The sequence below is a fragment of the Cynoglossus semilaevis genome, chromosome 1 (assembly GCF_000523025.1).
Source record: "Cynoglossus semilaevis isolate Cse_v1.0 chromosome 1, Cse_v1.0, whole genome shotgun sequence".
NCBI lineage: Eukaryota > Metazoa > Chordata > Actinopteri > Pleuronectiformes > Cynoglossidae > Cynoglossus > Cynoglossus semilaevis.
The window spans coordinates 31,526,304-31,553,554 of record NC_024307.1 but is presented as its reverse complement, the minus strand read 5'-3'; the positions used below and the strand labels follow the sequence as shown (position 1 = coordinate 31,553,554).

Here is a 27,251-nt window from a genome sequence, read left to right as displayed (position 1 = left end):
TCAGGAAATTTACTGCCACTTCTCCTAAACACTTCCATACTTCCACTGGTATGTCATCAGGACCAACTGACTTTCCACTCTTCATCCTCTTCAGGGCTTTTCTAACTTCATCCTTTCTAACCTGATCTACCTTCTTCCTACTAGTCTCTGGCTCCTCGTTTCTACTTTCCCTTTCATTTTCCTCATTTAACAACTCCTCAAAGTATTCCTTCCATCTTCTCAGCACACTTTCCTCACTTGTGATCACATTCCCCTCTCTGTCCTTAATCAACCTCACCTGCTGCACATCCTTCCCAGCTTGATTTCTCTGTCTCGCCAATCTATACAACTCCTTTTCTCCTTCCTTTGTTTCCAAACTCTCATACAACTCCTCATATGCCTTTTGTTTGGCCTTGGCCACTTCCCTCTTCACCTCCCTTGTCCTCTCTTTGTACTCCAGTCTGTTCTCTTCTGTTCTGTCACTGTCCCATCTCTTCTTCGCTAATCTCTTTCTCTGCACACTCTCCTGGATCTCCTCATTCCACCACCAGGTCTCTTTGTCCTCCTTTCTCTGCCCAGAGGACATACCTAGCACCTTCCTACCTGTCTCCCTCATCACTGCAGCTGTAGTCTCCCAATCATCTGGGAATATCTCAACACTACCCAGAACTGCCCTTACTTCCTTCCTGAAGTCTTCACAACATGTCTCTTTCCTTAGTTTCCACCACTTGATCTTCTGCTCTGTCTTCACTCTCTTCCTTTTTGTCACCTCCATCGTCATTTTACACACTACCATCCGATGTTGTTTGGCTACACTCTCACCTGCCACCACCTTACAGTCTCTAATCTCCCTCAGATTACATCTTCTACATAGAATATAATCTATCTGTGTGGACCTGCCTCCACTCTTGTAAGTCACCCTATGTTCCTCTTTCTTTTGGAAATATGTGTTTACCACAGCCATTTCCATTCTCTTTGCAAAATCTACCACTGCCTGTCCTTCTACGTTTCTCTCCCTAACACCAAACCTGCCTATCACTTCCTCATCTCCTCTGTTCCCTTCCCCTACATGACCATTTAGGTCTGCTCCAATCACCACTCTCTCTCTCCTGGGGATACTCTCTACCATCCAATCTAGCTCCTTCCAGAACTTCTCCTTTTCTTCCAACTCACAGCCCACCTGTGGGGCATAACCACTAACAACATTAATCATCTCTCCTTCTACTTCTACCTTCACACACATCAACCTGTCTGACTCTCTTTTCACCTCTACCACATTTCTTACATATTCTTCCTTTAGGATCACCCCTACTCCATTTCTCTTCCCATCTGAACCATGATAAAACAGTTTGTAGCCTCCTCCAATGTTTCTAGCCTTACTGCCCTTCCACCTGGTCTCCTGCACACACAAAATATCTACTCTTCTTCTCTCCATCACATCAGCTATTTCTCTACTTTTCCCTGTCATTGTACCTACATTCAAAGTTCCAAACTTCAGACTAACACTTCTATTCTTCATCTTTTCTCTTTTTCTCCTAACCAAACGCCCTCCTCTTCTTCTCTGTCTCTGACTCTGTCTCTGACCAACAGTAGTCCAATTTCCATCAGTGCCCTGTTGGTCAACGGCACTGTTGGCGGTCGTTGTTAACCCGGGCCTCGACCGATCCGGTATGGAAATCGTTTTATTGATCTGCATATTTGATTTAGCTAAACGTTTTACGCCGGATGCCCTTCCTGACGCAACCCTCACCATTTATCCGGGCTTGGGACCGGCACTATAAACACGGCTTTGTGTACCCTAGTGGCTGGCTTAACAAGTAACATGAGCAAAAGTCTAAAAAGACTGAACGAAATTACAGCAGTTTATAGCTGGTTCTGGTAGTGAAACGCAATGAAAGAATCAGGGCACAGTGTAAGCACATAAGAACATCACTTCAATACAACTGCTAAAGTGAGTCTAAACAAACGTTTCTACAGCAACAACAAGGTTTTTGAATCCATTCAAGATTTTAGAATAACAAACAAAGCCACGCCCCTCAGATTTGGCACTCTTTTTCACTTAACATAATGTGAGTCCTGTCCTTGCTATTGTTAGATTTGTGTGTGAGAAAATGAGGCACAGACAAAAAAGTTTCCATTCAGATGAAAACATCCAAGTTAAACTAAGGAAGCAGATTGTACGGGGACAGAATTGCACAGATAGCGCAGCAGGAAATAACAGGGTAAAGTCGCATGACTGCTTTGTCATAAGTTAAAAGTGCATCGACCAGGTTAACCTTCAAATACAAACACACACGAGAGGACCCACTGCATAAATGTGTTATCTTTAAGCTTGCCTCCTGTTTAGTTTTGGAAACTGGGAAATCATCTTTCCATAGCACAGAAAAGTTTGATTCATGTGCATAGTGATGTTGAATTTAGTTAGTTAACTTTAAAAACTCTAGACATATTTTTACTAACATAAAATGTTCACCTAAGAGAAACCAAACAATATTCACCGTTCATCTGGAGCAATAATGTACAACTGCATTAATTATACTATCACATAGGGTCTAAGTGTGGCTAAAAAATTCGACTATGCAAAGACTAGATCTTTGTTATTCATTTCAACTGTCAGCAAAAGAGCCTGGTCTAAGAGCCTGCCCTGGAATCTTGACAGTAGTCAGTAGGGGGCATGGACCGCAGTCAATAGCTGCGTCCATCGAGAACCATAAGCTCATTTAGTGCAGTCTGCAGCCTGAATTCAATGACTGTGTCCAGATTTTGACTAGTGCCTATCTTAGCATTTATATTTTACAGAAGAAAACTCGATTTACCACAAAGTCTGCTTCCTATAAACATCTAAGGTTCTTCCCCAGAACAGCATTACCTGTTGTCACAGTGTAGATTGTCCATAAGGTCAAGCCAGAGGCCACAAGGTCAGGAGGAGGGGGGGCGTAAAAACTGGAGGAAATCCTGCTTCAAACCACACAGGAAGAGAAGTTCTGTCCACCCGCCTGTCTGTCTGTCCACCATGCTGCAGTCAGGTTCCTGACGAGAGAATGAGAGGACAGAAAATGTATCAACAACCACGTAGTGTTATCATGAGGGATCTCTGGAATTTATTTACATTGAAATGCAGAACATGTGCCAAGATGAAAGGTTGTGTAGGAACCTTTTTGATCTGAGACCTCGCCTTAGTGAGCAGTGACATAACAGCAACACCGGATCAAAATCTGTGCGATGATAAAAATCATCTGATCAGTGAGGTCCTTGCTCTTGAGGTTTCTACACGTGGACAACATAAAAGACAGAACTACATGGAAACCAAAGATAGTGGATGTAAATAAATATTCAAGCTCAAAGCAGAGGAAGGAGGAGAGGAACCCAATCTGCATCAGAAGCACATAATTATTGAGCTGGTGCTGTGATCGTTTATCGCTGAAATGATTACGTCGTCTTTCTCTTTTAATCATTCGATCCTGCCTGTACACTAGCCTGAGTTTATCTCAATTGTGATGTCCAATAATGCTGATTACGCAGAACGTATCACAGGTCAAACAAAGTTCATACTAACATCATCCTGCTCAGCCTCTAAGCACTTTACATTTCCAGGCCTTTTAACACAGCTGTGGACAAACAACCCTAATGTCATTCTTTATACTGTTGTAAAAGTAAAATTATCTTTGTGGAGAACTAAACACAATTACTAAATGTAATATGCATTTGAAACATAGTTAGCCAAAGAGTTGAGCCCAGCCCAGCCATTAATCCATGATAGCAGAGGACCACGCTATCTACCAGTTAACATGCTCAAAATATCACTACTAGTCTAATGCAATACTAACCAGTTCCTAACAAGATGTCATTCTCCACATGTTAACCTCTGTCTCTGTCAAAGGGCTTCAAGAGCATCAAGGTCATTACTGCTTCAGTCACAGGAAGACATAGGAGAACAAGTAAAAGTTTGTCCATTGGGACCACTCTGTATAAAGAGTTTTGACATGTTAAAAATGTTTTTGCTATGGTAATGTTTAAACATGCAACAGGTGTAGCCACATATGAGGACAGTTGTGCAAGTGCGTCAAAGTAAGGTACCAGATATTACAATTAGACACGATTCAGGCCTCACTGATGTCTTCTGTAGGTGTTCACTGACTTTGATGACTATTATTGTCTTTGTCCTCTGTCCACACTTGTCTTCTACAGCTACAGTGGGGCCTTGAGATAAGAGCTACCCGAAACACAAAGTTTTCCAAGTAACAAGTAAGCAACTTTTTCACGATTCTCCTCGTGATACGAAGAAACATGTAATTACAAGTGCTCAACAAAGCTCAACCAAGCTCCATTTTTCCACTACCACTGTCTCGCTCACTGTCCCTCACTCCCTACCCATTTTATAGCAATAATATAAAATGTTTTCTTAATTATTATTATTTTATATTATCAATATATCCATTTATATCTATGTTTTTGATGTTTCGATGGGGGGAATTTTAAATTAATTAATTAATAGTACATTTCTAGGAGACTGGAACGAATACATTGGTCTTTAGTTATTTCTTAATGGGGAAAATGCAATCGAAATACGAGTGGATCGACATACGAGTGCTGTTGTGGAACGGATTAGACTCGTATCTTGAAGCCCCACTTTATATTATATGTAATGAGCCCAACAGCATGAATTAAGTGTTCAACACTTTGTTCTGCCTCTCCAAACACACACCAAAATCTGGCCCTGGCTGCCCTTCCCCCTCATTTCTGGTCTCCCGAATCTCAGTTTATCAGAGAAACTAACACCTAACATGCAACATGTACCCTCCCTCCACCCTCACCCCCTGCCCCAGCTAGGACAGGGTAATGCAGGGTGTAACTTGTCTTGGACAGCAGTTCTGGAACACATTTGCTGAGGAGTTTTTGTAGAAAGCTGGAGGGGGGCTGGGGTCCTGATAAGCCTAGTGGGAGGAGAGAAAGTGGGATGATGGAGGGTGCATGAAGGGGAGGGAGACAGCCATGTGGGCACAGTGAGATTTGGGGGGTGGGGAGGGTGAAAGGAGGTGGAGAGAACGAGGTTTGGCATACTTAAGACAAAGAGCAGGCAAACTGCAAGTGGAGTGGAAATGAGCAGCTGAAGAAAAATTTCTGTTTGCTTCAACTCCAACACAAGAAGAGTGAGAACTTGGCGTTGCATGTTGGAGGAAAAAAAAAGGTGCGACCCTATCAGTTTCACTGACAACTCTGGATAGTGGCAAGAAGAAGCAGCAGGAGAGCAGAGCTGCAGGAATTCAGCATACCAGCACTCAATAGATAACACTCCAAACAGAGGGAAAGCTCTTTTAACGTCACACAACAAAGAAGGAGAAAAGCAAGTCCATTTTTTGACAAGTCCAGAGCTGAAAGGACAGAGTACCAGGGCTTTGTAAAGTGTGAAGGGACAACGTGTGTGTGGAGGACTGCCTGGACAACAGTGGTCTCAAGAAAAGTAAAATAAAAAGGCAGGAATCTGGAGGAGGAACAGCAAGAGGTCCACAGGGCCATACAGCACACTGTGAGTACAAGAACAGCTGCATTACTTTGAAATCACTCTGTTGGACTGAAAACTATCAGGCAAATGGGTGCAACAAGTGCACAGAAAATGGGTTGTAATAGCTTTTACAACGAGGCAATACCAAATAAAAACCACTGTCTGAACAAGTTTTAGAGAGCAGACCTCAAAGATGTCCCAGAAACTGAACTAATTACTGCTGCTGCTGCTGCTTCATTGTTCCAGACAAAAGAACCAAAAAATGATAGAACAATAGGAGGCTCCTTGAACCACAATGACATGATATAAAGTAGCTTAGCAGAATGATGGTATGTGCACATAATGATAGGAGTCTTAAATCAGTGATGGCAATGTTTAAGAGACAACAGTTCATCATGTTGTAAAACACTATAAAGTGACTTGGAAATTAGAAATGTCAAACATTGACAAAGTGTTATTTATAAAAACAAATAATTATGAGAACAGCGACTAGACAATATAAATTTAGGTTAGTATTTCTGTGACTCACTCAGTGCACACATGCACTATGACCCTCTTTCCTGCCAGTCCTTCCTGTCTGACCTTCCACTTTAACACTTGGGATAACAATGGAGGACAGGAGCCACGATAAACAACGTCAAACCAACCATGGCAGCATCATAAATAATTTCAAGAAAAACAGACCTTTTTTAGTATTGAATAATCCAGCTGTATCAAGTGAGTTAACCTACAAAACAGTTTGCTTTTTACATTTAATTAAATATTATCCAGACTGGCATTTTTCTACAATGTATTTTTTTTTGCCAGTGGAACTTTACTGTTTTACCGTTTGATGAATTATCACTGTTTTTTATCCTCATTATCCTCACATGCTCTACAGAGCATGTGAGGATATCCTGTACCAAACACAGCTGTGCACTGCACATGCTGCAGACCTGCTTGTCATTTCGAAAATGATGGCACAGAGTACAGGATAACATCAATAAACCATGAAGGGAAACTTAAAATTATGGGAAAAAACACTGTTTAATAGACGGTTTTTTTTTATTTTTTCCACAATTATTTACTATAAATTCGAGTATTTCTTTGATAATTTCTCAAATTTGAATCTCCAGGTGACAATAGGATTCTGGTATGGAATTCTGACCCAATTCTCTGTATTTTTCACAAATAATACCATTAAATGTTAATATATCATTTTTATTTTGACCATATTCTAGTGCTAGGATATTTTTCACATTTTTATGTATTATGATTTGTTGATGTTCACTGTACAATGTTAGACAGCGCCAGTCAGGGCCCCGTCCTCTAAGCTGGCCAGCTCACATAATCACCCCCTCACAGACTTTGTCACAAGGTCCACTTCCTGGCAGATAAAATCTTTCTGAACTCAAGGTCAGTAGTCAAGGAGTTGAACACAAAGGGGGGAGGGGGAGTTGTGGAAATCATAAAGTTTTTTGTATGTGCTGGTGCTGGTTCATGATTTATTTTTTACAGTAAATCTGTCTGGAAGGAACATCTACAATTCACTCCTGATGAGAACTGAAACAATTCTGTTTACATTTATTTCATTCATTTACTGCATTTTCTGTCCACAGCTCAACATGAGTGGTACTCTAGAGAAGGGGGCCCACCATCAGGCCTTGGACCTTTCTGAGGAGCAATTGCCTCATCTCCACCACCATTACACCAACCACCTCCACCATCTCCACCACTCCAACTCTGTGGCCTCCACAGCTGCAGTGGGTGGTGAGAGAGAAACACCCTCCCGTGTGGTCGTACCTCCTCCATATTCGGCTGCAGAAGGCGGCGATGAAGCTCCGCTGGAGCTCAGAGGCTCGCTGGACTGCTGGGCCTGCTCTGTGCTGGTGACGGCTCAGAACCTGGTGATTGCTGCCATTAATGCCTGCCTGGCTGGGTTGGTGTTTGGCAGCATCCTGACACCAGCCATCGTCATGGTGGTGTTTGGCTTCCTCTGCCACTCTACAGTAAGGAAGGGGATGTTGTATGATAACTCATTTATTGACTAATATTTAGATTGTTAAACAGCTTTATAAAATATGTCTCAGTATTGCTGCCCCCTACTGCTAACATGTATACTGTAGTAATAAAATTAAGATTAATAATCTTATAATGTAGACAGAAGTGTAAATACGTTGTCATCACTTCCTCAGCTCAGCTACATGCTGTAGGAAGTTCCTTGAATAGCTTTACAAGTGACAATTATCTTTGGTCACTATTGTGTTCCAGGGGAATACATAGGTTGTCACTCAGTTCCCCTCTGTATTACCCCGGTAATGCATTACCCCAGTTACGTGTACAACTTGATTGTACTACCCATCTGACCAAACGTCCAGTATCAAACGGTATGAGTAAGCAGTCTTTGAACTGCTTCTCTGTGTAGTTTGTGGTGGCTATATATAAAACAAACGACGAAACTGGAAATTGGCCTCAACATTACATTAAAGCGATTAAGAGCCCCTTCAACTCCACCACTACACCACTGCTCATCAGACAGCCACCAGTGTTTGTATTCTGCATCCATCATTAACTTCAAATCGCAAACTTTAAGTCAAAAAGTTAAAACAGTTGAGCTCGGGGCTGAGTGTTGGGTGGACAGTCTTGAAATGGATGGAAGTCTAAAACTTTGAAGGCAGCTTAGGTGATTAGAGCCCTGAAGAACAAACAGATCATTTGAAGTGCATTGACGTGTCCAATGTTTACATATGTAATACAAGACTATTCTAAAGTGAAATACATTATGGTTCAAAGCTTTCAATATAAAGGCACTTACCGACTGAAGAGCTCGAAGATCCACTGCGTCCTCCTGCTCCCTCACAGTTGGTCCTCATGTGACTGGAGCTTAAAGAGGATTTACCTAGGACCTGGGAGCATTAGAAAAAGGAGAGCAATTAACAGAAAACACAGGTGGAGAAGAAAAGCAAAGAAAAAAATAATCTTAGTATCTGGGGATCTATTACTAGATAAGTTTACATTATAAATACACTTACACTCAATTCAGTTCACACTCAATGCTGCGGCATAAGCAAAATATATACCAAAAGTCTTTTGCTATAAAGACTGGCTCAGAACTGAAGCCATATGTGAGGCCTTGCCAAGTAAAAACATGTGAATATTATCTGCTGCAATATCTGCTGCCAATGTTTGAATTTTGCCTCTGTTTAAACATGCATCTCTGACACAGGAAATGAAAATGACTATAATATGAAAATATTTGTTTCATGATCAGGCAATCTATTAAGCAAAGATAATCGTGCTTTAAAACACATTAGTTTGACAATGCTCAACATTTATATCTGGGATTTTTAAAAAACAATAGATAAGTAACTAAGTTACACATATTTTACATGATTAAAAACAGTATTCCCTCCAGATCTGTCTTCACTCCCTAAACCTTTCTACTCCCTTTAGTTACCACATGCACTTTAAAGTTCACTCCATTCCTCACCAGGCAATAAGGGTGAGTGAAAGCCGATGTCTCCTGTTTCTCCCCCACACTTAAATCCTGACCCCTTGACCTCTTCCACCACTGGTCCAATCAATGTTAACACTCAAAGACAAGTGACCTGACTTGATGCTGTGCATGAGAATCAGCAGGTTTGACGGTACCAGACAGTCACTGATCTTAATAGCCGCAGCTGTCTCAACAACTTCATGAAGCAGTTCTATTTTGTCCAACGAGGATCAGTGCTTTCATGTACCAGAGACAAAACACACACATCTGTCCACTGGCATTCTTCCTCACTATATGCGTACATACCACATATGCACATTATCTCTCATTCTTATCTGGCATTCCAGCACTTTGGGCCAGTATTTAAATGGTTGATGCTATAAATAAAGGCACAATTCAATTACATTGCTTTACATGTTTTCATTGTTGAAGTTATTTGGGGGTATTAAATAGGGATGTCTGATAATATCGTCCCGATATTAGCATATTTTGTAATATCTGTAAGAATCGTTATTAGTTTTTTTCCTTTCGATAACCCAATAACGCAATACGTGGGTTTTCGCCAAATGATGTGTGCACTAAAAATAATACAATGCCCCTGCGACAGTCCAGTCAGATGCCTCAGTGCTCTAAAGAACTTTTATTGAAACACAATTGCAGTAACTCGAGCTTAACTACTTTATTGCCCTCAACACAGCTTTTCCAAAATCTTCCTCATACAAATACGCACTCTCACGATGCACCCTCACTCCCTCTCCCATAACCACAACTGTTAACTCCTTCGTAATGTAGCGGAGCGTTAAAATGAGGCAGAGGCCACCTTTATTTTATCAGAAAGCGGTTTATTATCTCATCTGTAATCAGCACTGTTGTCGGCCACAGTGCACACCAAATTGCTCGGAGTAGAACTTGACCAGCACTTACCAAGCCATTGGGCCCAACGCAATGAACAGAACACACTGCGCATGTGCGCTACAACGTGGTGCGTCAAGGCACCCAAGAATCATCAGAAAAAGTAAAACATTATACCAGAACATAAACATTTCTTCCCCAACTGTCACAATAACAAATGCCTCTAGTCACTGGATGGCAGCATTGTAGCTCATATTATTAATCTATAGTGATAATCCAGGGATTGTATGCAGAATGCTGGAGCCAGCAACTCTTACAGTGGTTTGTACAGATAAATAAATATATATTACCAGGCACTCAATAGTATTTTAGTTCTGTCTCTTAGGGGGCAGAAAATAATTGAAAATCACTGTTTTACCCCATAACCTTAGTGAGCAGGCAACACTTAACTTCCACCACTGCCCCACTATATCGGAATCAGGAATTAAGTGTTTGGACAATATGGGCATATGGACATCCCTAGTATTTAAATACTAAAACCATACATTTAAATAAATCAATTGTGCCTGAATGTTACTGTTGTCTAATTGACCTTCATCACCTTGATACAAATGTTGTCTTGTCTCTCAGGTTAGACCTCAGGAGACGACACCTTATTGCGCAGATCTGCTGACTGATGGTGGCTGTGTGGCTCTACTGGTGGTGGGCTTCCTTTTGTTGACCCCTCTACTGGTCCTGGCATTGGCTGCGTACTGTCGCCTGGCCCGACATCTCCAGTTGGGCCTGTGTTTTATCCCCTACAGTCGTGCTGTGTACAAAAACTTGCCTGCCTCACAGCACCGTGGCCTTGGCGCTGGCTGCTGTGGAGGAAGAGAAGGTGGCGATATCAATGGGAAGGCAAAGGTGTGGGTGTGAGATGGCAGGAAGGTAAAAATAATCAAGATTAAATACAATGTATGCAGGGATCAGGCTGAAAGATAAGGTGGAGATAATCAAAATTACACCAGCATGCCTGGTAAGTTAGGGAATGTCATATATAGCTTAGTAAATACCCAGTAAATCTATAGTTTTAAGTAATATTTACAGACCAACTAGAATTAGAATTTGAGTGGTTTAAAGTCAAGAGTTAAAAAAGGCAATTTTCTTTCTTCAAATAAAAAATAATCATGAATATAACATGATTTCTATTAGACTAAACAAATAGTTAAACTAAAAAAACACCTCACTGGTGATTTTATTAACACTATGAATAATGTATCCTTACATTTATTTTGTACCAAAACAATTATGTAGAGCTCTTTGTGTAAAACAAACTGTGAATGATATTTCTTTTCTTTTTTTAAGTTTTACAAATACAAATCCCTTTGTATAATTAATGTTTTAAACTTTTATTTTATTTTTTTATTTTTTTATTTTATACACCGACAAGCCAACACCATTTTGGCTTGTACAGTGTCTATATCCGTTATTATGAAGTTCGGGATTTAAAATTTGATCGATGATTTAATCGGGGTACTATTCTGTTCTGGATATAATATAGTTGACTGAATAGTGATTTCCGCAAGATTTTTCACCTTCCGTTTAATTTACTTTTTTGCCACCTAGTGGATAACCATAACCATTGCACTTCGCAGTATTCTGTGGACATTGAATTTGTAGGAGTGTTGTTATTTTTACAATATTCTATTTAACATGTCTTTGAAAACAGAACCTCTCTTTAACACAACATTTAGGATCTTTATTTTTTTTTTAGTTTTGACCTGGAATTTGTTCGAACCTATGCGAGCATGGAAATAATGTGCTATCGGACCTCCGAATCGACGATAGATCCCCAATGCAGCACACGGTGAAACAGATTACTGCATTCAACAGTTTTATTAACAACAATTTGGGAAAGCAATTCACACAGTGTTCGTGGGTGACCACAATATTATTCGGGAGATGTTTGCAAACACATTACTATTTACATAAATTGTCCAGAGAGGGAAGGCGGTTAAAGATCATGTTCTTGGTGGAGTAGGCTCCAGAGAGCAGATTGGTCATATTTGGTTAAAAATAAAATAAATAAATAAAAGTAAAACGTATGGCAGTTAGGTCAACATACAAGGATATTAAAACATGTATAGCGGTTATTTTTATTTGAAATAAACTAAATGTTAAAGTTACTGTACCTTTTGTGGATTCAAGCTACTTCAACAGTGGGTGTTTTTAATGACTTTAAAATGGCTGATTGCAACTCATTATTTGTCCATCACGTATTTTCCTTCTTGTTTCATTTGTTCGAAATTAACCGTGCATAATATCCCTGTATTGTACCAGTACACAGTAAATGGTTTGATTAAACAGTAAATATATAGCAAAAATAATCTCTCCTACTCATACTATTAATGTATGGAGAGGCTGAATTACTTCAATTGCGCTCACCTGCGTCCGGTGCTGCACTTGCGTCGCTACTCCAGTGCTCTCCGTCCTGCAGCGCTAACCTCCGCGGCGTCGAGTATTTTTTATTTAATTTATTTAAGTAATATGTATGTCTTAAATTTCCATTATAAAACTTATTGTGTCAAAGTCTGATAGGTGAACTCTACCTATCGTAATTGCATACCGATACTGAATGTATGGGAGGGTATAAGTGATGACGTAGTCAATGGGTTTGTACGCATGCGCAGTACATCAAGCATGCACCCAGCATGTCAATTCCTGTACTCACTTCTTTTATTCCTTGTTTAAACTATAAATGGAGACCATTCAGTAAAGTTTTTTTTAATTGGCAAAACAGGAATGAAATTGAATCGTCCTTTAGACCTTAAGGTTAGGCTTCTACATGTTTGGCTTCTTAATCACTGGCCACACACTCAGCCAGGCAATTACCTGTTAAGCCTCTAATGGAGGAAGGTCAAGAGTGGAGAAGGAAAAACAGAGCAGCAAAGTAGAAGTTCCATACATGGAGGACCACTAGGCGTCGGCTGTTTTCTTTTCTTCCTTCTCGGAGAGACGAAATAAGGTGAGAATGTTGCAGTGAAGTAAGTGGGCACAGCATTAGGAAGGTGGAGACACTTCAGTGATTAGTCATGTGGAGTTACAGATTTCTGATGTTTGTTTGTTTTGCTTTTTTCATTATTTTTATTAATATAGCAACAACACTCTCTTCAGCATGTCAACAGCATCAGAGAGAACATCTTCTACAAACTCTGCAACCTCAATCTCAGCAGACAGGTAGTGGACTTATAAAATAACTTTCTAATATTAAAGCCTAACTGGAGCATGGACTCTTTGAATATGTAATATAATACACATCATTGTTGTTTTTCTTTATTCTAGCAAAGATGGAGACCACGTATCTGCCTCATCTGGAGACTCCCCGTCAGGCTCAGTGTCTGAAAAGCCAAAGAAATCATTAAAAAAGTCCAAGAAAAAAACAGAGAGTATGAACAAAGTCTACATCTCCGTGCTCAGCAGTGTATTCGGAGCTGTAAGTAGATGTTGCACACTTTCATTTCTTGTACTGTTTACAAAAAGTTTTACCAAAGGTTGCTTGGCCAAATTTAGAATTGAGATTTTGATTTTCACAAAATCTATAAATGATAATATTTCTATGTAAATGCTAAGGTTTCCAGATAATACAGCAGTGGCAGAGACAGGCATTGCATTTAACTTACAGTCCTGCTTCTGATCTCCACCCAGCTAATCCGTGTGTCAGCTGTATTAACAGCTCCTTAATGGGTATTAATGTCACGTTTCATTAGGTTGAAGATCTCAGACAAGGCATTTGTGGTTTGTCTGCTAAATGTCTGCATTCTCATATACTCAGTGGGTGTTGTCATTTTGAAGAATCAAATAATGACACAAATGCACATTGAATATACAGACGAGCCTCTTTATGTGAAGGGCTTGGTTGTTTTGTTTTTGTCAACTTGTTTTTGTTTTTATTATTATTTCCATCCTTTTCTATAGAATAACATGAAGTGTCTTACTTCTGTTCTTGCAGGAAAGAGAACTGGCTCAAGCTGAGATTGATGGTAATGTGTCATTACAGTTTGTATTATTTTAAGAACTGCATATGTTGACCTTCATCATCCTGTTTAAAATTAGAGCTTCATGGCCAGGGTGGATAGAGAATCAGACTTTTTTTTTTAATTCACACTTATCCCCTTAAATCTCTCCCAGAGCTTCAAGAGGCCTTCAAGGAGTTTGACTACGACCAGGACGGCTACCTGAACTACAAGGATGTGGCTGAATGCATGAGGACCATGGGATACATGCCTACAGAGATGGAGCTGCTGGAGATAGTGCAACAAATCAAGATGAGAAGTGAGCCAATAAAGGATCTTTGAGAGCAACATTTGGTGCTGAAATCAGTGAGATAGATATTTCATTTTTCTTCTTGTTGGTCATTGAATGGTTCTTTCCTATTTTCCCCATCACAGTGGGAGGATTGATGGACTTTGAGGATTTCATTGAGCTGATGGGCCCGAGGATGATGGGAGAGACTGCTGATATGCTAGGACTAAAGGAGCTGCAGTCTGCATTTTTACAGGTCTGATGATTAGCCTCAGAAGAACAGAGATGGTTTATTAGATGAATCTGAAAAAAAAAAATCAAAATTTTGCTTTTGGTAGTTTGACCTGGATGGTGATGGAAAGATCAACCAGGATGAGATGAAGGAGGCGGTGAAGACGCTGCTAGGAGAGAAGTTGAAGAAAGGAGAGCTGGAGGAGATCCTCAAGGAGCTAGATGTAAATGCAGATGGAAACATTGACTTTGAAGGTGAGAATTACACCCATTGAAGGTGAGAATTACAACGCAAATATATACCACAAATGCTCTAGTGCAGACATGGGCAAACTATGGCCCTGGGGCCGGGTGTGGCCCATTTGGCTTTTAATCCAGCCCACCATACGTCCAAAATATCTTATTCATTTATATTACTCCTTGCCCTGCAATGATTGCAGTTCCCTAATAGATGGCAGAGAAAAGACTAAAAGCATTTTAGCCTTTATGCACAACTATTTTTTATGTAATTTTTCTTAGTTCACACGAACGCTTCATCTATCTGCTCCTGACCCTGCCAAATTTTAGGACCTGCCAGTCAAAAAGTTTGCCCACGCCTGGTGTAGTGACTACAGTTCAGTGAGATACGACAATGCTGACAGAACCTTGGTGTGCTTTTTCTCTTTTTTCAGAATTTGTGATGATGCTGTCCATTCGATAGGAAGACAATATGAACAGAAACAGTAGAAAAAGAATCACATTACAGTATGATAACCTCAGGAAGGTTGCTTGAGTAGTAGTAGCAGTAGTAGTATGTAAATGTTAAAATGTTTAAGACAGTTGGTCTACAGCAGTGGCTCTCCAACTTTTTATACTCCTACCTAAGAAAACATTGATCTCTCTGAGTACCACCATGATGACCAACATTAGAATATAGCAGCATAGGCCTTCCCTGTTAGCTTCCACCACAGGAGAGATGTAGCAATACCAATGTACCATGTCCCCGCGTACCATTAGAGAGCACTCACGCACCACTCGTGGTACACACTGGTCTACAGTAATGTAAATATGGTCACAAATGCCTTTCTATTTTAATAAAGAAATTCGATTGAGAAGGACTTGTTGTTATTCACTGGAAGTAACAAAAAAAAAACACATCACATCAGACAGTGAAGTTAATAACTGAAAAAAAAACTTTATTAACTCCTGACCGATGTGATTAAACTCTACTGTCGACAACATAAGTTAAGTGAAATACAATGTATTAGTCTCGCTTCATGTGTTAACAATGCACCTTCGAGCTTTGTCTGTTTCTAAAAAGCATAAACACATCAACATTAAGTTATGAAAGGGAAGAAAAACAATCCCACATCAGGCCAATCATCAGGGGTAACACCAAAAACATCCCAAAATATCAAATAACACCAAGTCAAAAATACAAGTTTTAATGGATTCACACTCTATCCACACCATGTGGTGTGATTAGACGTGTGTTACAGCCCTAATGCATTTGGTAAAAATGTGCAAACTTCACAGTCAGGCCCTCGGCTACATTGCAAAAAACAGTGGTTATGGTGCTAACTAATAGCACAATCCTCAACTTCTGTTACTTACTTCTTGAAAGTATGTACTGCCTGGATGTATCGGGGGGAAAAAAATCAAAAGAATGAAGAAGAAACACAGCACGTTTGTGATTTCATGAGTCATCATCTTCTCAAACCGTTTGTTAAAATAAAGTAGTCCATTTTCACTAACTTTGCTTGTTTGCGCCTGTAGCACTTCGACTCTTCTGTTGTTGGGGGGAATGTTTGCTTTATCGAAAAAACTGCTTTTGTAAACAAATTTTTTTTTTTATTAAGTACCCGCTGAGTTTATTTCAACATTATACTCCCTTTGCATGGAAATCACATTGTTGGGGTCTCAGCTCTTCTCACAACATGTGACTTCCACAGTATGACGTTAAATAATAGTGAACTTTAGTTTAAGTCCATAACAAACCCTAGCACTATTCATTTCCACAGCATGTGAGGCTATTGTGAAAAAATGTACGCTTACTGTTTGACGGTCACACTGCAGTCATTCAAAATCACATTCACTCACATCCTCTTCTGTTCAGACGCAGACGCAGCTAAAATGCAGCTGCGACCCAGTTTGTCGTGAGTCCTCACTTACTTTTAACTCTCTTTAATTCCATACATTTTAAAATACTACTTGAAATCATGTTCACTAATTTTTATTTTAATCAGTTAGTTTTATCTATTTTTCTATTTCCCATCATTCCTATTTTAGCAAAGACACCTTTATCACGCGCACCATTTGTAGCTCTCCTCTACAGTTCATTGGTTAACTCTTCAGCAAATTCAGCCATGATGTCATGCACCCAGATGTCTCTTTCTTCCTGTGAGGTGTCAACCAGGAAAACCGTCAACTTCCTGTCCCATGGATTTGTGGCTTCCTGCAGGGCTTCCAGTTGAGCCACCAGAGGTTTCTTCTCCACGTGGTTCCTGAAGACGATGGAAGCTTCTTCTGACCACTGTCTCTGCTTCAATCCTGCGGTCAGTGAGCAAAGGTCAGTTAAAGTCAGTTAAAGGATTTACTGATTTACTTATCACTGCTGTATTCCAAATAAATATCAGATAACAATGTTAGACAAAAATTTGATTTTTATTTTATTTAAATGGGAGTCCAGCCCACAAGATGTCTGTCCAGGATTCTGGCCGTTTGACAAAGACAGCGACTTTTTTTAAGGGCTCTACTCTTTAAATTGCGTTTATTTTTAAGTTTTCAAAATAAAATGAATCCATGATGCAGTAAAACTGAGAGAAAGGTATGTTAGTCTTACATTTGCATTTTATTCAAATCATCTAATACCAACAACCTGTTTTGTCTTACCTGCCAGCTGAGCAGTGATTCCCTGGAATGGCAGCTGCCTGAACTCCTTAATCAGAGGTCGAAGCTGGGTGCAGCTGACCAATTCATGTTTACCATAGTCCAGCTCATACACTGACACCAACCCATTGGTCAGAACTCCTTTTACCAAGACACGGAACCAGCTGGAAGAAGGGTAGAGGGACTGAATATCTGCCATTCCATATGAATATTACAGTAAGTGATTCCTGACTCACTTGTTCTCCACTTTAGCAGCACATATCTGGTTCTTCTCTATGTCCAGGGGCTTGTCTTCAGTTTTATTGTAGTACAGAATCATTTCTCCCATTAACACCACCAGTTTGTACATGTCTCTCCAAGGCTGCAGCACAAAGTGACCCGGATGACATGCCACCGACACAAACACATCCATGTTGTTTCCTGTGAAAAAGCAGAATTAAAAACAAAATCTCAGATGAAGCCAAGAATTAACCATATTTTGGGATTTTTTGTAGATTTTACCAACTGCAGGTAACTCCAGTAACTGTGGCAACTGGAGAGAGGTTGATGTTTCTTGTTGAGTTGTGATGTTTGTTTTAATTTCTCCACCATCCCCATGTCCTGGCAGAGGCTTTTTGAGATGAGGCCTGTCTTTGACAGTGGTGGATTGTGGGATGCCATTAGTGCCATCATTGGTGGAAGATAAAGTGGCTGTAGAGATTTTTGCAGAGCTATGAAGTGAAAAGCCAGACATTCAGTGCATATGACAAAATAAATAATTTGAGAATGAGGTGTGCAAAAAGTTGAAGAAACCTGTGACTGGTCAGGAAAACATCCGGCTGCTGACGGAAAAGGTCAGAGTGCGCCATCTGATGGTTGAGGCTGTGGGTGGGATCGTGGAAATTCTTATCAGTGAAGAGGTAAACATTGATGAAACGCTTGGTTTCATCCACGCTGGCAACCTGGAAGGAAATGAAACATACATTTGATAAACTTCTTTTTATTTATTTGAGTTTTGTATGGAAGTCAGCTGTGATTTTATCATCGTTCTGCTTATGGATTTTTAAGACGGTTGGTTGGCTTTAACCTTCAGACTACAGTCAGTGATGTTGAGCACTTTGTCCCGAAGCCATTGTACGGCCTCTGAAGTCCAGGATCCCACGGTGACAGCCAGGTCTGCAAGGGAGCACTTAACGGCCTGAAGCATGGAATGTTAGATACCAGTGTATTACTGTATGTGAAGTATCAGAGAGTACAGAAAAAAGTTTCAATAGTTAATTATCTTTTTAAAACCTGTGGTGGGATCGTCATAAGGTCACGGAGAAAGGGTGGTGGGATCTCTCTGAGCTCAATCACCTCTACAGAGGCTTGGACACCAACGTCAATAAAAAGGATGTCCAACACTCGGCTCCCATGAAGGTTGGTGATCTAGGGGGAAACATTGATATTTATTAGGAGGATGACTAAGCCAAGCAGGGGTGTTTTTGGACTTTTCTTTGACAGTAACCGAACAATAACTGGCCTGTGTTACGCCACCATTTTAATTTTTCTCCACAGCACAGCTCACAGCAGAAGCTGCTTTTGACTGTGAAACTAATGTCAAATTTAAATAAACATATGTAACAGCAGCATTTTACCTCCACACGAGACCATCTGCCTTTGTAGCGAGCCATGCATGCCTTTCCACAGAAAGGTTTGGATACCAGCAGATCTGATGTTAGCTGAAGAAAATAAATAAAATGTCATAAAAGATTCACAGTCAATAACAATGTGAATCAACAATGACAATACTGGGTTATAATTCCTCTGACATAGTGACAAGGAGGCAAAAGATTAAAGACGGGAGGGACAAAGAATATTCAAAATTTGCAGCCTCTAAAACGCTTTGTTTTATTCAACTTTTAATTGTTGGCATGAAATACTTGTCATTTTCCTATTTCCACAGAGCAATATCGATCAGCTGAGTAGACATGGTTCTCCTTACTAAAAGTCTCTCCTATTCATCTGAACTGGTCTTGCCCCGGAAGCAGAAAGTAACATTACAACTATTTCAAAACCTGCCATGCTAAAAATATAAATTTGCATATGCACCTCCATGTCAGAAAATTAAGGGGTCATTTAAAATTTCCCTCCTCCGTACATTGTAAAATGCCTAAATCTTTGTTTCCATAAGGAAGAATTGTTTTATTTTTAGAGTTGGTTGTGTATAAAGTAAAAAATGAGAGCGTGTACCTGTGAATGAAAGTGTGACTCTATTTTCATCAGTATCTCACTCAGCTTGGCCAGACCTCTGGACGGCAGCTGACAGTAAACGGTTCCATCAGAGCAGACACTGCTGACTGTCACATTCATGTAAACGCTGTTAACCTGAGGAGTGACATTAAAAAAAAAGTTCATAGTGCTGTTCAATGTCACTTTGCACTGATGAACACTTTCCTCTTGAGTACCTGCGGTGGACTTGTCAGGGTCTTGTCCTGCAAAGCTTTCATGCCGGCTGCGTTGATGTTAATATCATCGTCTTGCGATGTGTCATACAGGACGACCAAAGGAGTAGGACTTCTCACCAGAATTTCGGCCAACAAGATCTTACCACTGGCCATCATCTCAAATTTCTTTAGGACTGCTGGTTCCTGACAGAATGGCTCCAGACCTACACACATAAACAGAATCACATCAGGGTGGACCTACCAAAAGATATGACCCTAACCCTAAACAAGAAAAAAGTTGTAAAGAGAAGGAGGACTGGACTCTTTAGGTACCCTCCTGGTCCTGGTTCAGCCTCACCTGCTAGTTTACACTTGGTGGCCTGGAAGGGGAGCTTGAAAAACCTCTCATGGAGCTCAAACATTTTGGTTTTGCTAATCACCTCTGAGAAACCATGATCCACAAAATAAACCTGGCAAAAAACGACGGAAAACGTTAACCAGAAGTAAAATCAGAAATCCTTTATTTATAATTGATTGTTTGTGTAACAGCTGCAAAGAAAAAGAGGAGGCAGAATCATTTTTAAAAATATGAAAACATAGTATAGAACAGTATTTCAATGGTGATTTCCCAAATAATTGGCTAGTGACCAATATGTTTCACAGATTAAAATGTGAAAAATTAAATGACAACTGGAATATAGTAATTAAAATAATTTATGTTTTATTTAATTGTTGACCAAAACTTTGGGAAGGAGTTCTAACATTTACAATCTATTTTTTTAAATTAAGCATACAACTTTGGAAATCCTTATAAGCTGTGACACATGATACTTCTTCTATGATACATTATTTTAAATTGTTATAACAACTGCTTTATTTTCATTCATATTTATTTTCTTCACATGTTGACCTCCTACCTTGACCTTGTCGGCCATGACCTCACTGATTTGGGCCCTCAGGATCCCGTCCTCCTCCTCGCCTCTGACAGCAACAAGTTGGCCCAAAGATGGAGATGACACAGACGTTGGATTGCTTTGGTAAAACTCCCTCATTTGATCCTCCATTAACTCTTGGGCCTGGGAGTAATTTTCACCTATGTACCTGATAAATAACAACACATTGATACAGGCAGTTGGAAACATCGTGGAAGATCTCACTGTTCACTTCTCTGCCACCTGAGTATGACTTCATTAGTGTTGATCGCTTCCATCACCAGTACAGATGGATATTCCTCATTGGGGATTTGCAGAGAAGGCACTGTTTGGTCAATGGGCCTCCTCCCTGGCTCCTCCTTTGCTTTCAGCTCTTCTTCACTAGTTGAGGAGTCTCTCCTATTGCAGTTGTCTCCCTCTACTACTCCTCTGTCTCCATCACTGCTTCTTCTATATAGGATAGCTCTCTTGGGGTTGTCAGGCATTGGATAATCAATAGTACAGATGTCAGATAGGAGGTGAAGGTTCTCCAGGACATGTTTGGGTAGTTTGGTCTTAAAATAAAAAAAAGAAACACACATATTTATCACAGCTGTTGCACCAAGAGTAGAATTAGGTAACATTCTTGTCATGGTGAGCTAAATTGTGTTACTGACTTTGTATGTGTCCTCAAACAGTTTGGGCAACGCATGTGCCCAGAGACCATTGCAGTACTTCATTAACAACTCTTCCAGTTTCAGTCTAAGGTCAGGACTGAGGGTGGCAGGAGAGGAGGGGGGGCTGGAGGATGATGGTGAGGACGACGGTGAAGACTGAGAAGAGTGAGAAACAGAGGAAGATGTCCACTGGGCAGGAGAATGCAAGTGTTTGCCAGGGCCAGAGTCAGTGATGCATTTTGTGTTAGTGACAGGTGAAGAGAACAAAGTGGTCTGCTCCTTGGCCGGGTAAAGAAGGAGGTCAGAGTGGTTACTGCCGCAGGTTTTCTCTACCTACACAGGAAAACAGCACATTATAACACATGTAAACAGTACATACTATTGTGCAGTTTCTGATTTTGTAATCACTCTATGTTAATGCCAGTAACTATAAATTCTAAGTCCTTGTGCCCTAACAGTCTACATTTATGTAAATCACAGAGTCCATACAGTGCATATGTGTGTCCAGGTCTCCAGGTCTTTGATGGCCTCATTGGGCAAGTCCTGTTTGTAAAGCTCCCTGTAGATCTGTGGCAGCTTCGACACCCAGAATCCATTGCTGTACTTCACCAGGATCTCCCCGATGCGAAACTGGACCTGCTGAGGGTTATAGGGCTTTCCTTTACCGGAGGTGAGCCTCTCATTCATATTTAAGGATGCTGTAATGAAATGTCGAGCAAAGTTCTCAAACACTGACATATATGCAAATGGTTACTGCTACCAAAAAACATGATTTAGTGTATAAACCCCCTGTACACATCACTCAGTATATCAATAAACAAGGTTTGAGTTTATCAAGGCCCATCAGTTTAACACCTTGTAGGGTTTTAGAGCTTAACTCATAACCTTTTTTGCTGAAGTCGGCTTCACCAATGACGCAGTTGGCAACATCCAGCAGTTTCCTAGTCAATGCACCGACTGTGGCAAACTAAATGAATCAACAGTGACAGCGTCACCTTTAAAAGGGATTATGGACAGTCACGATGTCTTCTCAGACACGACGCAACCTCAGGCTCAAAACAAAACCAACTTTAACAGAGGAGTGAGTTTCCATTTTCAGTTAAGTAAGTCTAAATTCACATAAATATAGTTGTAAATTCTTGTCATTACTTTATTCACAAAGAATCATCCACACTCATCACACTAAAATGGGAACACTTTTTAAAGTAATTCTTGTCATTAGTTGTGTGTTGGTGTTATCAGTTAAACTGTTGGACACATCAGGTAATTAACCTTTAGACTGGTTCATTTTTACATGTTTATGTGATTTAAAAAGGTCAACATTTTGTTAACATAAAAGACCAAAACAAATTGAATTCTGGCAGTAACAAGGAGAGAAGCCACTCCTACTCACCTGCACTGTGTTGGAAGTTTTTGGACAGGTGAGTGTGTACCTCTTTCTGGAATCGTGATGGCAAGGTCATCCTCTTGTCTGATCTGCGAATGAGAGAACGCAACACAATAAAGGACTGCTTTAAAACACCATTAAAAATCACACACTAAAAATAATGTCTTTTAACACATTTAAATCCATTAAATAAATTGAAAAATAATTAAAATATTTAAGAAACTTTTTGAAAGTCTTCACTAACATCAGAAAGTTAGTACAAGCCGGCTGAGATTTAAAGTGTTTTTTTCTCTCTCTCTTGTCTTCATTAACACAGTCCATTTATCAAACTGTCTCATCCCTGTTGGTCTAGACTCTAGAGTAATGGATTGTGAGGTACTACACACTGGGTGCAACATTGGCTGTGTGACAACGAAGACAAGCCAAAGTGAGAACATATTAAAAAATATACATTTGTAAAATATCCATATTCTTTACAACCAAGAGACTCATCTTCTGAAGCTTAAAGTACATTCTTAGGCAAATATTGTGGTTAAAAAAAAAGCACGTCTCTTTGAATCACAACTTCGTATTCAAAAGGATATATTTATATTTAGCTTCAATTCCCACGACATCTCCTGCACACCTAGATTCAATAGTCAAAGCTGTTGTTCACGGATGCCCTCAAACTCCCTCAGATTGGATTAGAAGTGTACTATTTTTAGTTCTTTGAGTTCTTGTGTTTTTCACTGTGTCCTGTCTTTATGTCCAGTACAATTTCAGAAGCACATATCCTGAAAACCTTTTACCAAATAAGGGATTTCCATGTTGTCATGGGTTAATAAAAAGTAGAGCACTCTAGAAAAATGCCAACATATTGCATTTAAATGCAATTAAAAAACAATATTAGTGCACCAGCCATTTTGGATTTTGGATAACACAGTTCGAAGAATTTTTAATTTTTTTGGATAACACAGTTCGAAGAATTTTTACCATTTCTTTCCTGGTTCAAGTCATTATAAATGTCAGTAATCTTTGTCAAAATAACCCACTCTAACTAGCATGCACAGGGGACACGGAGATGTGCTGACTCACTGTGTGTAGGTTCAGTAATGATAATCTAGGATAGAATAAAGCAGGGATTAGACATGGCTTACAACCACTTGTTCTGTGTCCATGTCTATGGCCAACACACCAGGCCCCCCACCCTAATGTCTCATTGTGTTGAAGCGAGCCAATGGCCCACTGGACATTGATGGAGACACAGACAGAGCACTTATGTCAGTTGTTTGAAATGTGCCCAGACAAACAGAACGATGGATGAATAAAGGTCAGGGAAGGAGTCAGTGAGCCGTACTAATCTCCAATCACTGTTAAGTCATTCTAACAGATTAATGAAGGACACCAAACAGGAATAGATCAGTTTTTACTATCACAGAACCATGGCAAATGGCATCCCCAGTATGAGGACGGATATTTCTGGAGAAAGTTTGGATTTTAGAAATAAACAGTCTAGATATGAACCAAGGACAATCAAACATTTTCAGGCAGATGAAGAGAGTGAAAGGTAGAAAGAACTCTCTAGATAAACAAAGGCGTGGGCATGTCAGGTAAGTAGAAAGAGAGAGAGAGAGAGATCTAAAAATACAGTATATCAATATAAATCCTAAAAACTGAAACTATTGTCCAACCCTACTACATTTGAATGAAATGATAACAACCAGCCAGTGACGGAACCATCTACTCATGCTGTTACAGTTGATCTATTACTGTAGCTTCCAGTATGTCTCTGAGAAGCACTCGTTCCTCCAATGTTAAAGTGATAGTGTACAATACAATGTTGACACTGTTGAGTGTTTGCACAAGAGCAAATAAAACCTGCTCCAGTACTGATTTAACTCAACACATAAAATTGTCTTTCTCACTTACTTTTCTGTAGGTGGATTCCCTTTCCTGTTGGGTGTGTTCTGATTGGACATTCTGTTTGGATGTGTCCCAGCCTTGTTATCTGACAGGACATCCCTCATATCCCTGGCTTGTCTGAATTCACCATGTCCCTTCCACTCTCGACCACTGCCACTGCCGCCTCCACCTGCTCTACCACCACCTCGCCTGCGGTTGCCTGGCTGCCTCAGTGAGGTTTGAGGTTTGGCTGCATGAGTGAGAAAGGAAGCACACAAAAATAAAACTACAGCCTCGGTGATGGAAGTCTAACAATTACGGTGAAAGTATGTTGATATGAAAATAATTACATTTTATTCCTAAAAGTCTTTACTTGTGTATTATCATAAAAAATACATTTAATTGCGTCAACAAGACTAGACCATATTTTAATAGCAGACCATAAAGTCCAAATCAAACATTGACTCTGCAAATACTCAAATGAGCTCATATTCATGTTTAGGTTTTCATTCTGCTACATAACATCAGCTTCATGCCTTCTTGTAAAGGGTCCTTGGTCATTAGTCATAGTCCACTGTAACTGCCTTGTCATCTTCTTTCACATTCCTTCTCCTAGTGTTTCTCTCATATTCACTCTTTGCATCATCTTCTCTCAGAAAGGTCTAAAACTTTCTCATGCACTCTAATTCCCTCTTTTTATTTTTATCCCCTATAAATTGCCACAAAACCAAAAGCCAGTTAAAATTATGAACATTATAAAACTCATAAAAGGACAAGTTTTACTTCTGTTTTATGGTATTTGTATCTTATCAATGTATTTTGCTGACCAGTTAACTGCACTCTATGTTAAATAGCCGACTCATCTCCCAAAGAAACACAGCAGAAAGAATTCAGCTATCACACTTGCAGACAGGAAACAGCTTAAATTAACATGCAGATATGGGCCAGACTAGCACACACACAGGCACACACACACACAAAATATAGCAGACACCACATCACCTCACCGGCTGAGTAGACACACAATTCCTCGTCTGTCTCTTGCTGAATAACAATCAATCCCTAGACAGTGATGAAGAGTAGTGAGGGAGAGAGAGAATGATCTGGAAATCAGTTGCTTTTCTGTCTCAGCTACCACCCCACGCTTCCTCCTCCTTATATCCGCTCCCTCACTCCCTACCATTTCACATCCCACCGCCTTTCTTTTTCTTGCAGACCCTTTGCTGATATAGCTCTACTCTCTTTTCCCTGCTCTCTCTCTCTCTCTCTCTTTGCCTCTTGCACCACCGGCTCCTGCATCCTCCTCTGACACTAAGAATATTCTGCAGCATCAGTTTAGTGGAGGTGTATGCAGCGCAGGGGGATATATTTTACGAACGCAGGAACAGAGTTTTTGTTAGACTGCATGTATCTTTAGGAGTGTTTTTGTGTCTGTGATATACTTGGGACGAAATGCAGGTCGTCCCAAGGCTTGAAAAGGTATTCAGAAAATGTCTTCATTATCTCGCTAAAATGACGAAGCTTGGTTGCGTGTTATAATCTCACCATTCATGGTGAGCGGTGCTGCTGACTTGACTCTCATCCTGGTGTTCACAAGGTGGGGCTGACCTGTTTTCTTGGAGGCACGCTGGCGAGCAACCACCTTGGCTATTTTAGCTGATTCATTGGCCTCTGACACTAAATAGATCATCTGGACAAAAAAACATTTGTTATTTACATATTCAGATGCAATATGGCTGAGAAAGGTATTTTCACGTAGCCACAGGTATTTGTTTATTACCAGGTCCAAATGAAGCTGAGAGTTATTTTTAACAGTTAAAAAAAAATGGAATCTGAGGACAGTGTAGCAGACATTATCATTAAGATACTGTCTTAGGTGAAACCACTTGTGTTTGACATTAATAAAATACAGTCACACACAAACCTCTCCAGAGTGGCTGCGCTCCACACGGACTACAGAAGGCATGCTTGCAAGTAGCGTGTTTGGATTGTTGTGTCCCATTTGTCTGTGAGGTATCTGTTCCCCAGTGAGCTCCTTGTACTCAGATTGAAGATGTGACAAAGAAACACCTCTCTTGTTTGTTTGGAGGATGGCCCGCAGCATCTTCTTTACCAGCTCCCCGTCAGCCATCTGGAAGAGAAGGGTATGTCCAAAACAAAAGTTTAAAAAAGTGAAAAACCTTAAGCTATTAAGGAAATGTTTCCATGTATAATCTCATTATGTTCTGCAAAATTCTAGAAAAGGTCAATGCAAATGCTTGCTGAAGAGAGTCAGGATTTAAATTATCGTACAAAAAGATCACAGTTTAGTTGCTAACAACCCAACCATGGCCTCAAATCGTATAACTCTCTCTCTGTTTATATATATATATATATATATATCTTTACTGCAGACTGTAACCATATTGATTACATTATACTGTTACATGTCCTCTTTCATCTGACTAGTTAATGCATCCTTTAAGCCACATTATTTGAAGACATAATACAATATGCTATTGTATTATCCATGCTGGCAGCAGAAACAAAACAAGTTGTTTAACAAAGACATGGATACATTTGAATATTTACCTTCTGACTCAGACAAAACTGAAGTGATCAAACTCAACTCAGGTAAACTCAACTCAACTATATCTAAAATAGATCTAATATGATACTAGCAACATCATACATAACATGTTGCCCTCCATTTTCACTGTGAAACCTAAGCTCCTGGAGCTGTTTTTTTAAGAGAATGATTTGAGCCAGCTCCTGTCTGAAAGCCATAGTCTTTGAGAGTCTTTTCTCTCTCTTGTTCCACA

General features: G+C 40.0%; 3 protein-coding genes across 7 annotated transcripts in view; 2 read left to right on the top strand and 1 right to left on the bottom strand.

Moving 5' to 3' along the window:
- Positions 1-4,946: 4,946 nt before the first annotated feature.
- Positions 4,947-11,974, top strand: tmem88b (transmembrane protein 88 b). Of its 2 annotated transcripts, none has more exons than XM_025065179.1 (3): positions 4,947-5,506; positions 7,081-7,479; positions 10,440-11,974. In XM_025065179.1, the coding sequence occupies exons 2-3, from the start codon at positions 7,087-7,089 to the stop codon at positions 10,722-10,724; spliced, it is 678 nt and encodes a 225-aa protein (XP_024920947.1). In that variant the 5' UTR covers positions 4,947-5,506; positions 7,081-7,086; the 3' UTR covers positions 10,725-11,974. The 2 variants fall into 2 exon arrangements, with proteins under 2 accessions (XP_024920947.1, XP_008325278.1); XM_008327056.3 differs by having other exon boundaries at positions 4,972-5,506; positions 7,081-7,470.
- Positions 11,975-12,128: 154 nt separating this feature from the next.
- Positions 12,129-15,361, top strand: LOC103390945 (calcium-binding protein 2-like). The gene is made up of 8 exons (XM_008327038.3): positions 12,129-12,813; positions 12,945-13,025; positions 13,131-13,281; positions 13,798-13,828; positions 13,977-14,120; positions 14,237-14,346; positions 14,429-14,576; positions 14,993-15,361. Exons 2-8 carry the CDS (start codon positions 12,964-12,966, stop codon positions 15,019-15,021), a joined length of 675 nt encoding a protein of 224 aa, XP_008325260.1. The 5' UTR covers positions 12,129-12,813; positions 12,945-12,963; the 3' UTR covers positions 15,022-15,361.
- Positions 15,362-15,729: 368 nt separating this feature from the next.
- Positions 15,730-27,251, bottom strand: part of tdrd7b (tudor domain containing 7 b) — a 13,590-nt gene continuing 2,068 nt past the window's right edge. For 3 of the 4 annotated variants that reach the window (XM_025065111.1, XM_025065084.1, XM_008327026.3), the window contains 19 exons: positions 26,375-26,581; positions 25,996-26,140; positions 24,478-24,700; positions 22,576-22,658; positions 21,672-21,880; positions 21,183-21,515; positions 20,770-21,080; positions 20,512-20,695; positions 19,953-20,064; positions 19,616-19,818; positions 19,401-19,535; positions 18,806-18,889; positions 18,462-18,596; positions 18,256-18,366; positions 17,982-18,130; positions 17,691-17,899; positions 17,426-17,609; positions 17,193-17,353; positions 15,730-16,850 (listed from right to left, as the gene is read on the bottom strand). In XM_025065111.1, coding sequence (XP_024920879.1) covers positions 16,630-16,850; positions 17,193-17,353; positions 17,426-17,609; positions 17,691-17,899; positions 17,982-18,130; positions 18,256-18,366; positions 18,462-18,596; positions 18,806-18,889; positions 19,401-19,535; positions 19,616-19,818; positions 19,953-20,064; positions 20,512-20,695; positions 20,770-21,080; positions 21,183-21,515; positions 21,672-21,880; positions 22,576-22,658; positions 24,478-24,700; positions 25,996-26,140; positions 26,375-26,581 — 3,399 coding nt within the window. In that variant the 3' untranslated portion in view covers positions 15,730-16,629. Of the gene's footprint in view, positions 16,851-17,192; positions 17,354-17,425; positions 17,610-17,690; positions 17,900-17,981; positions 18,131-18,255; positions 18,367-18,461; positions 18,597-18,805; positions 18,890-19,400; positions 19,536-19,615; positions 19,819-19,952; positions 20,065-20,511; positions 20,696-20,769; positions 21,081-21,182; positions 21,516-21,671; positions 21,881-22,575; positions 22,659-24,477; positions 24,701-25,457; positions 25,684-25,995; positions 26,141-26,374; positions 26,582-27,251 lie in introns of those variants that run through there. The other variant, XM_017034759.2, reaches the window with a different exon arrangement.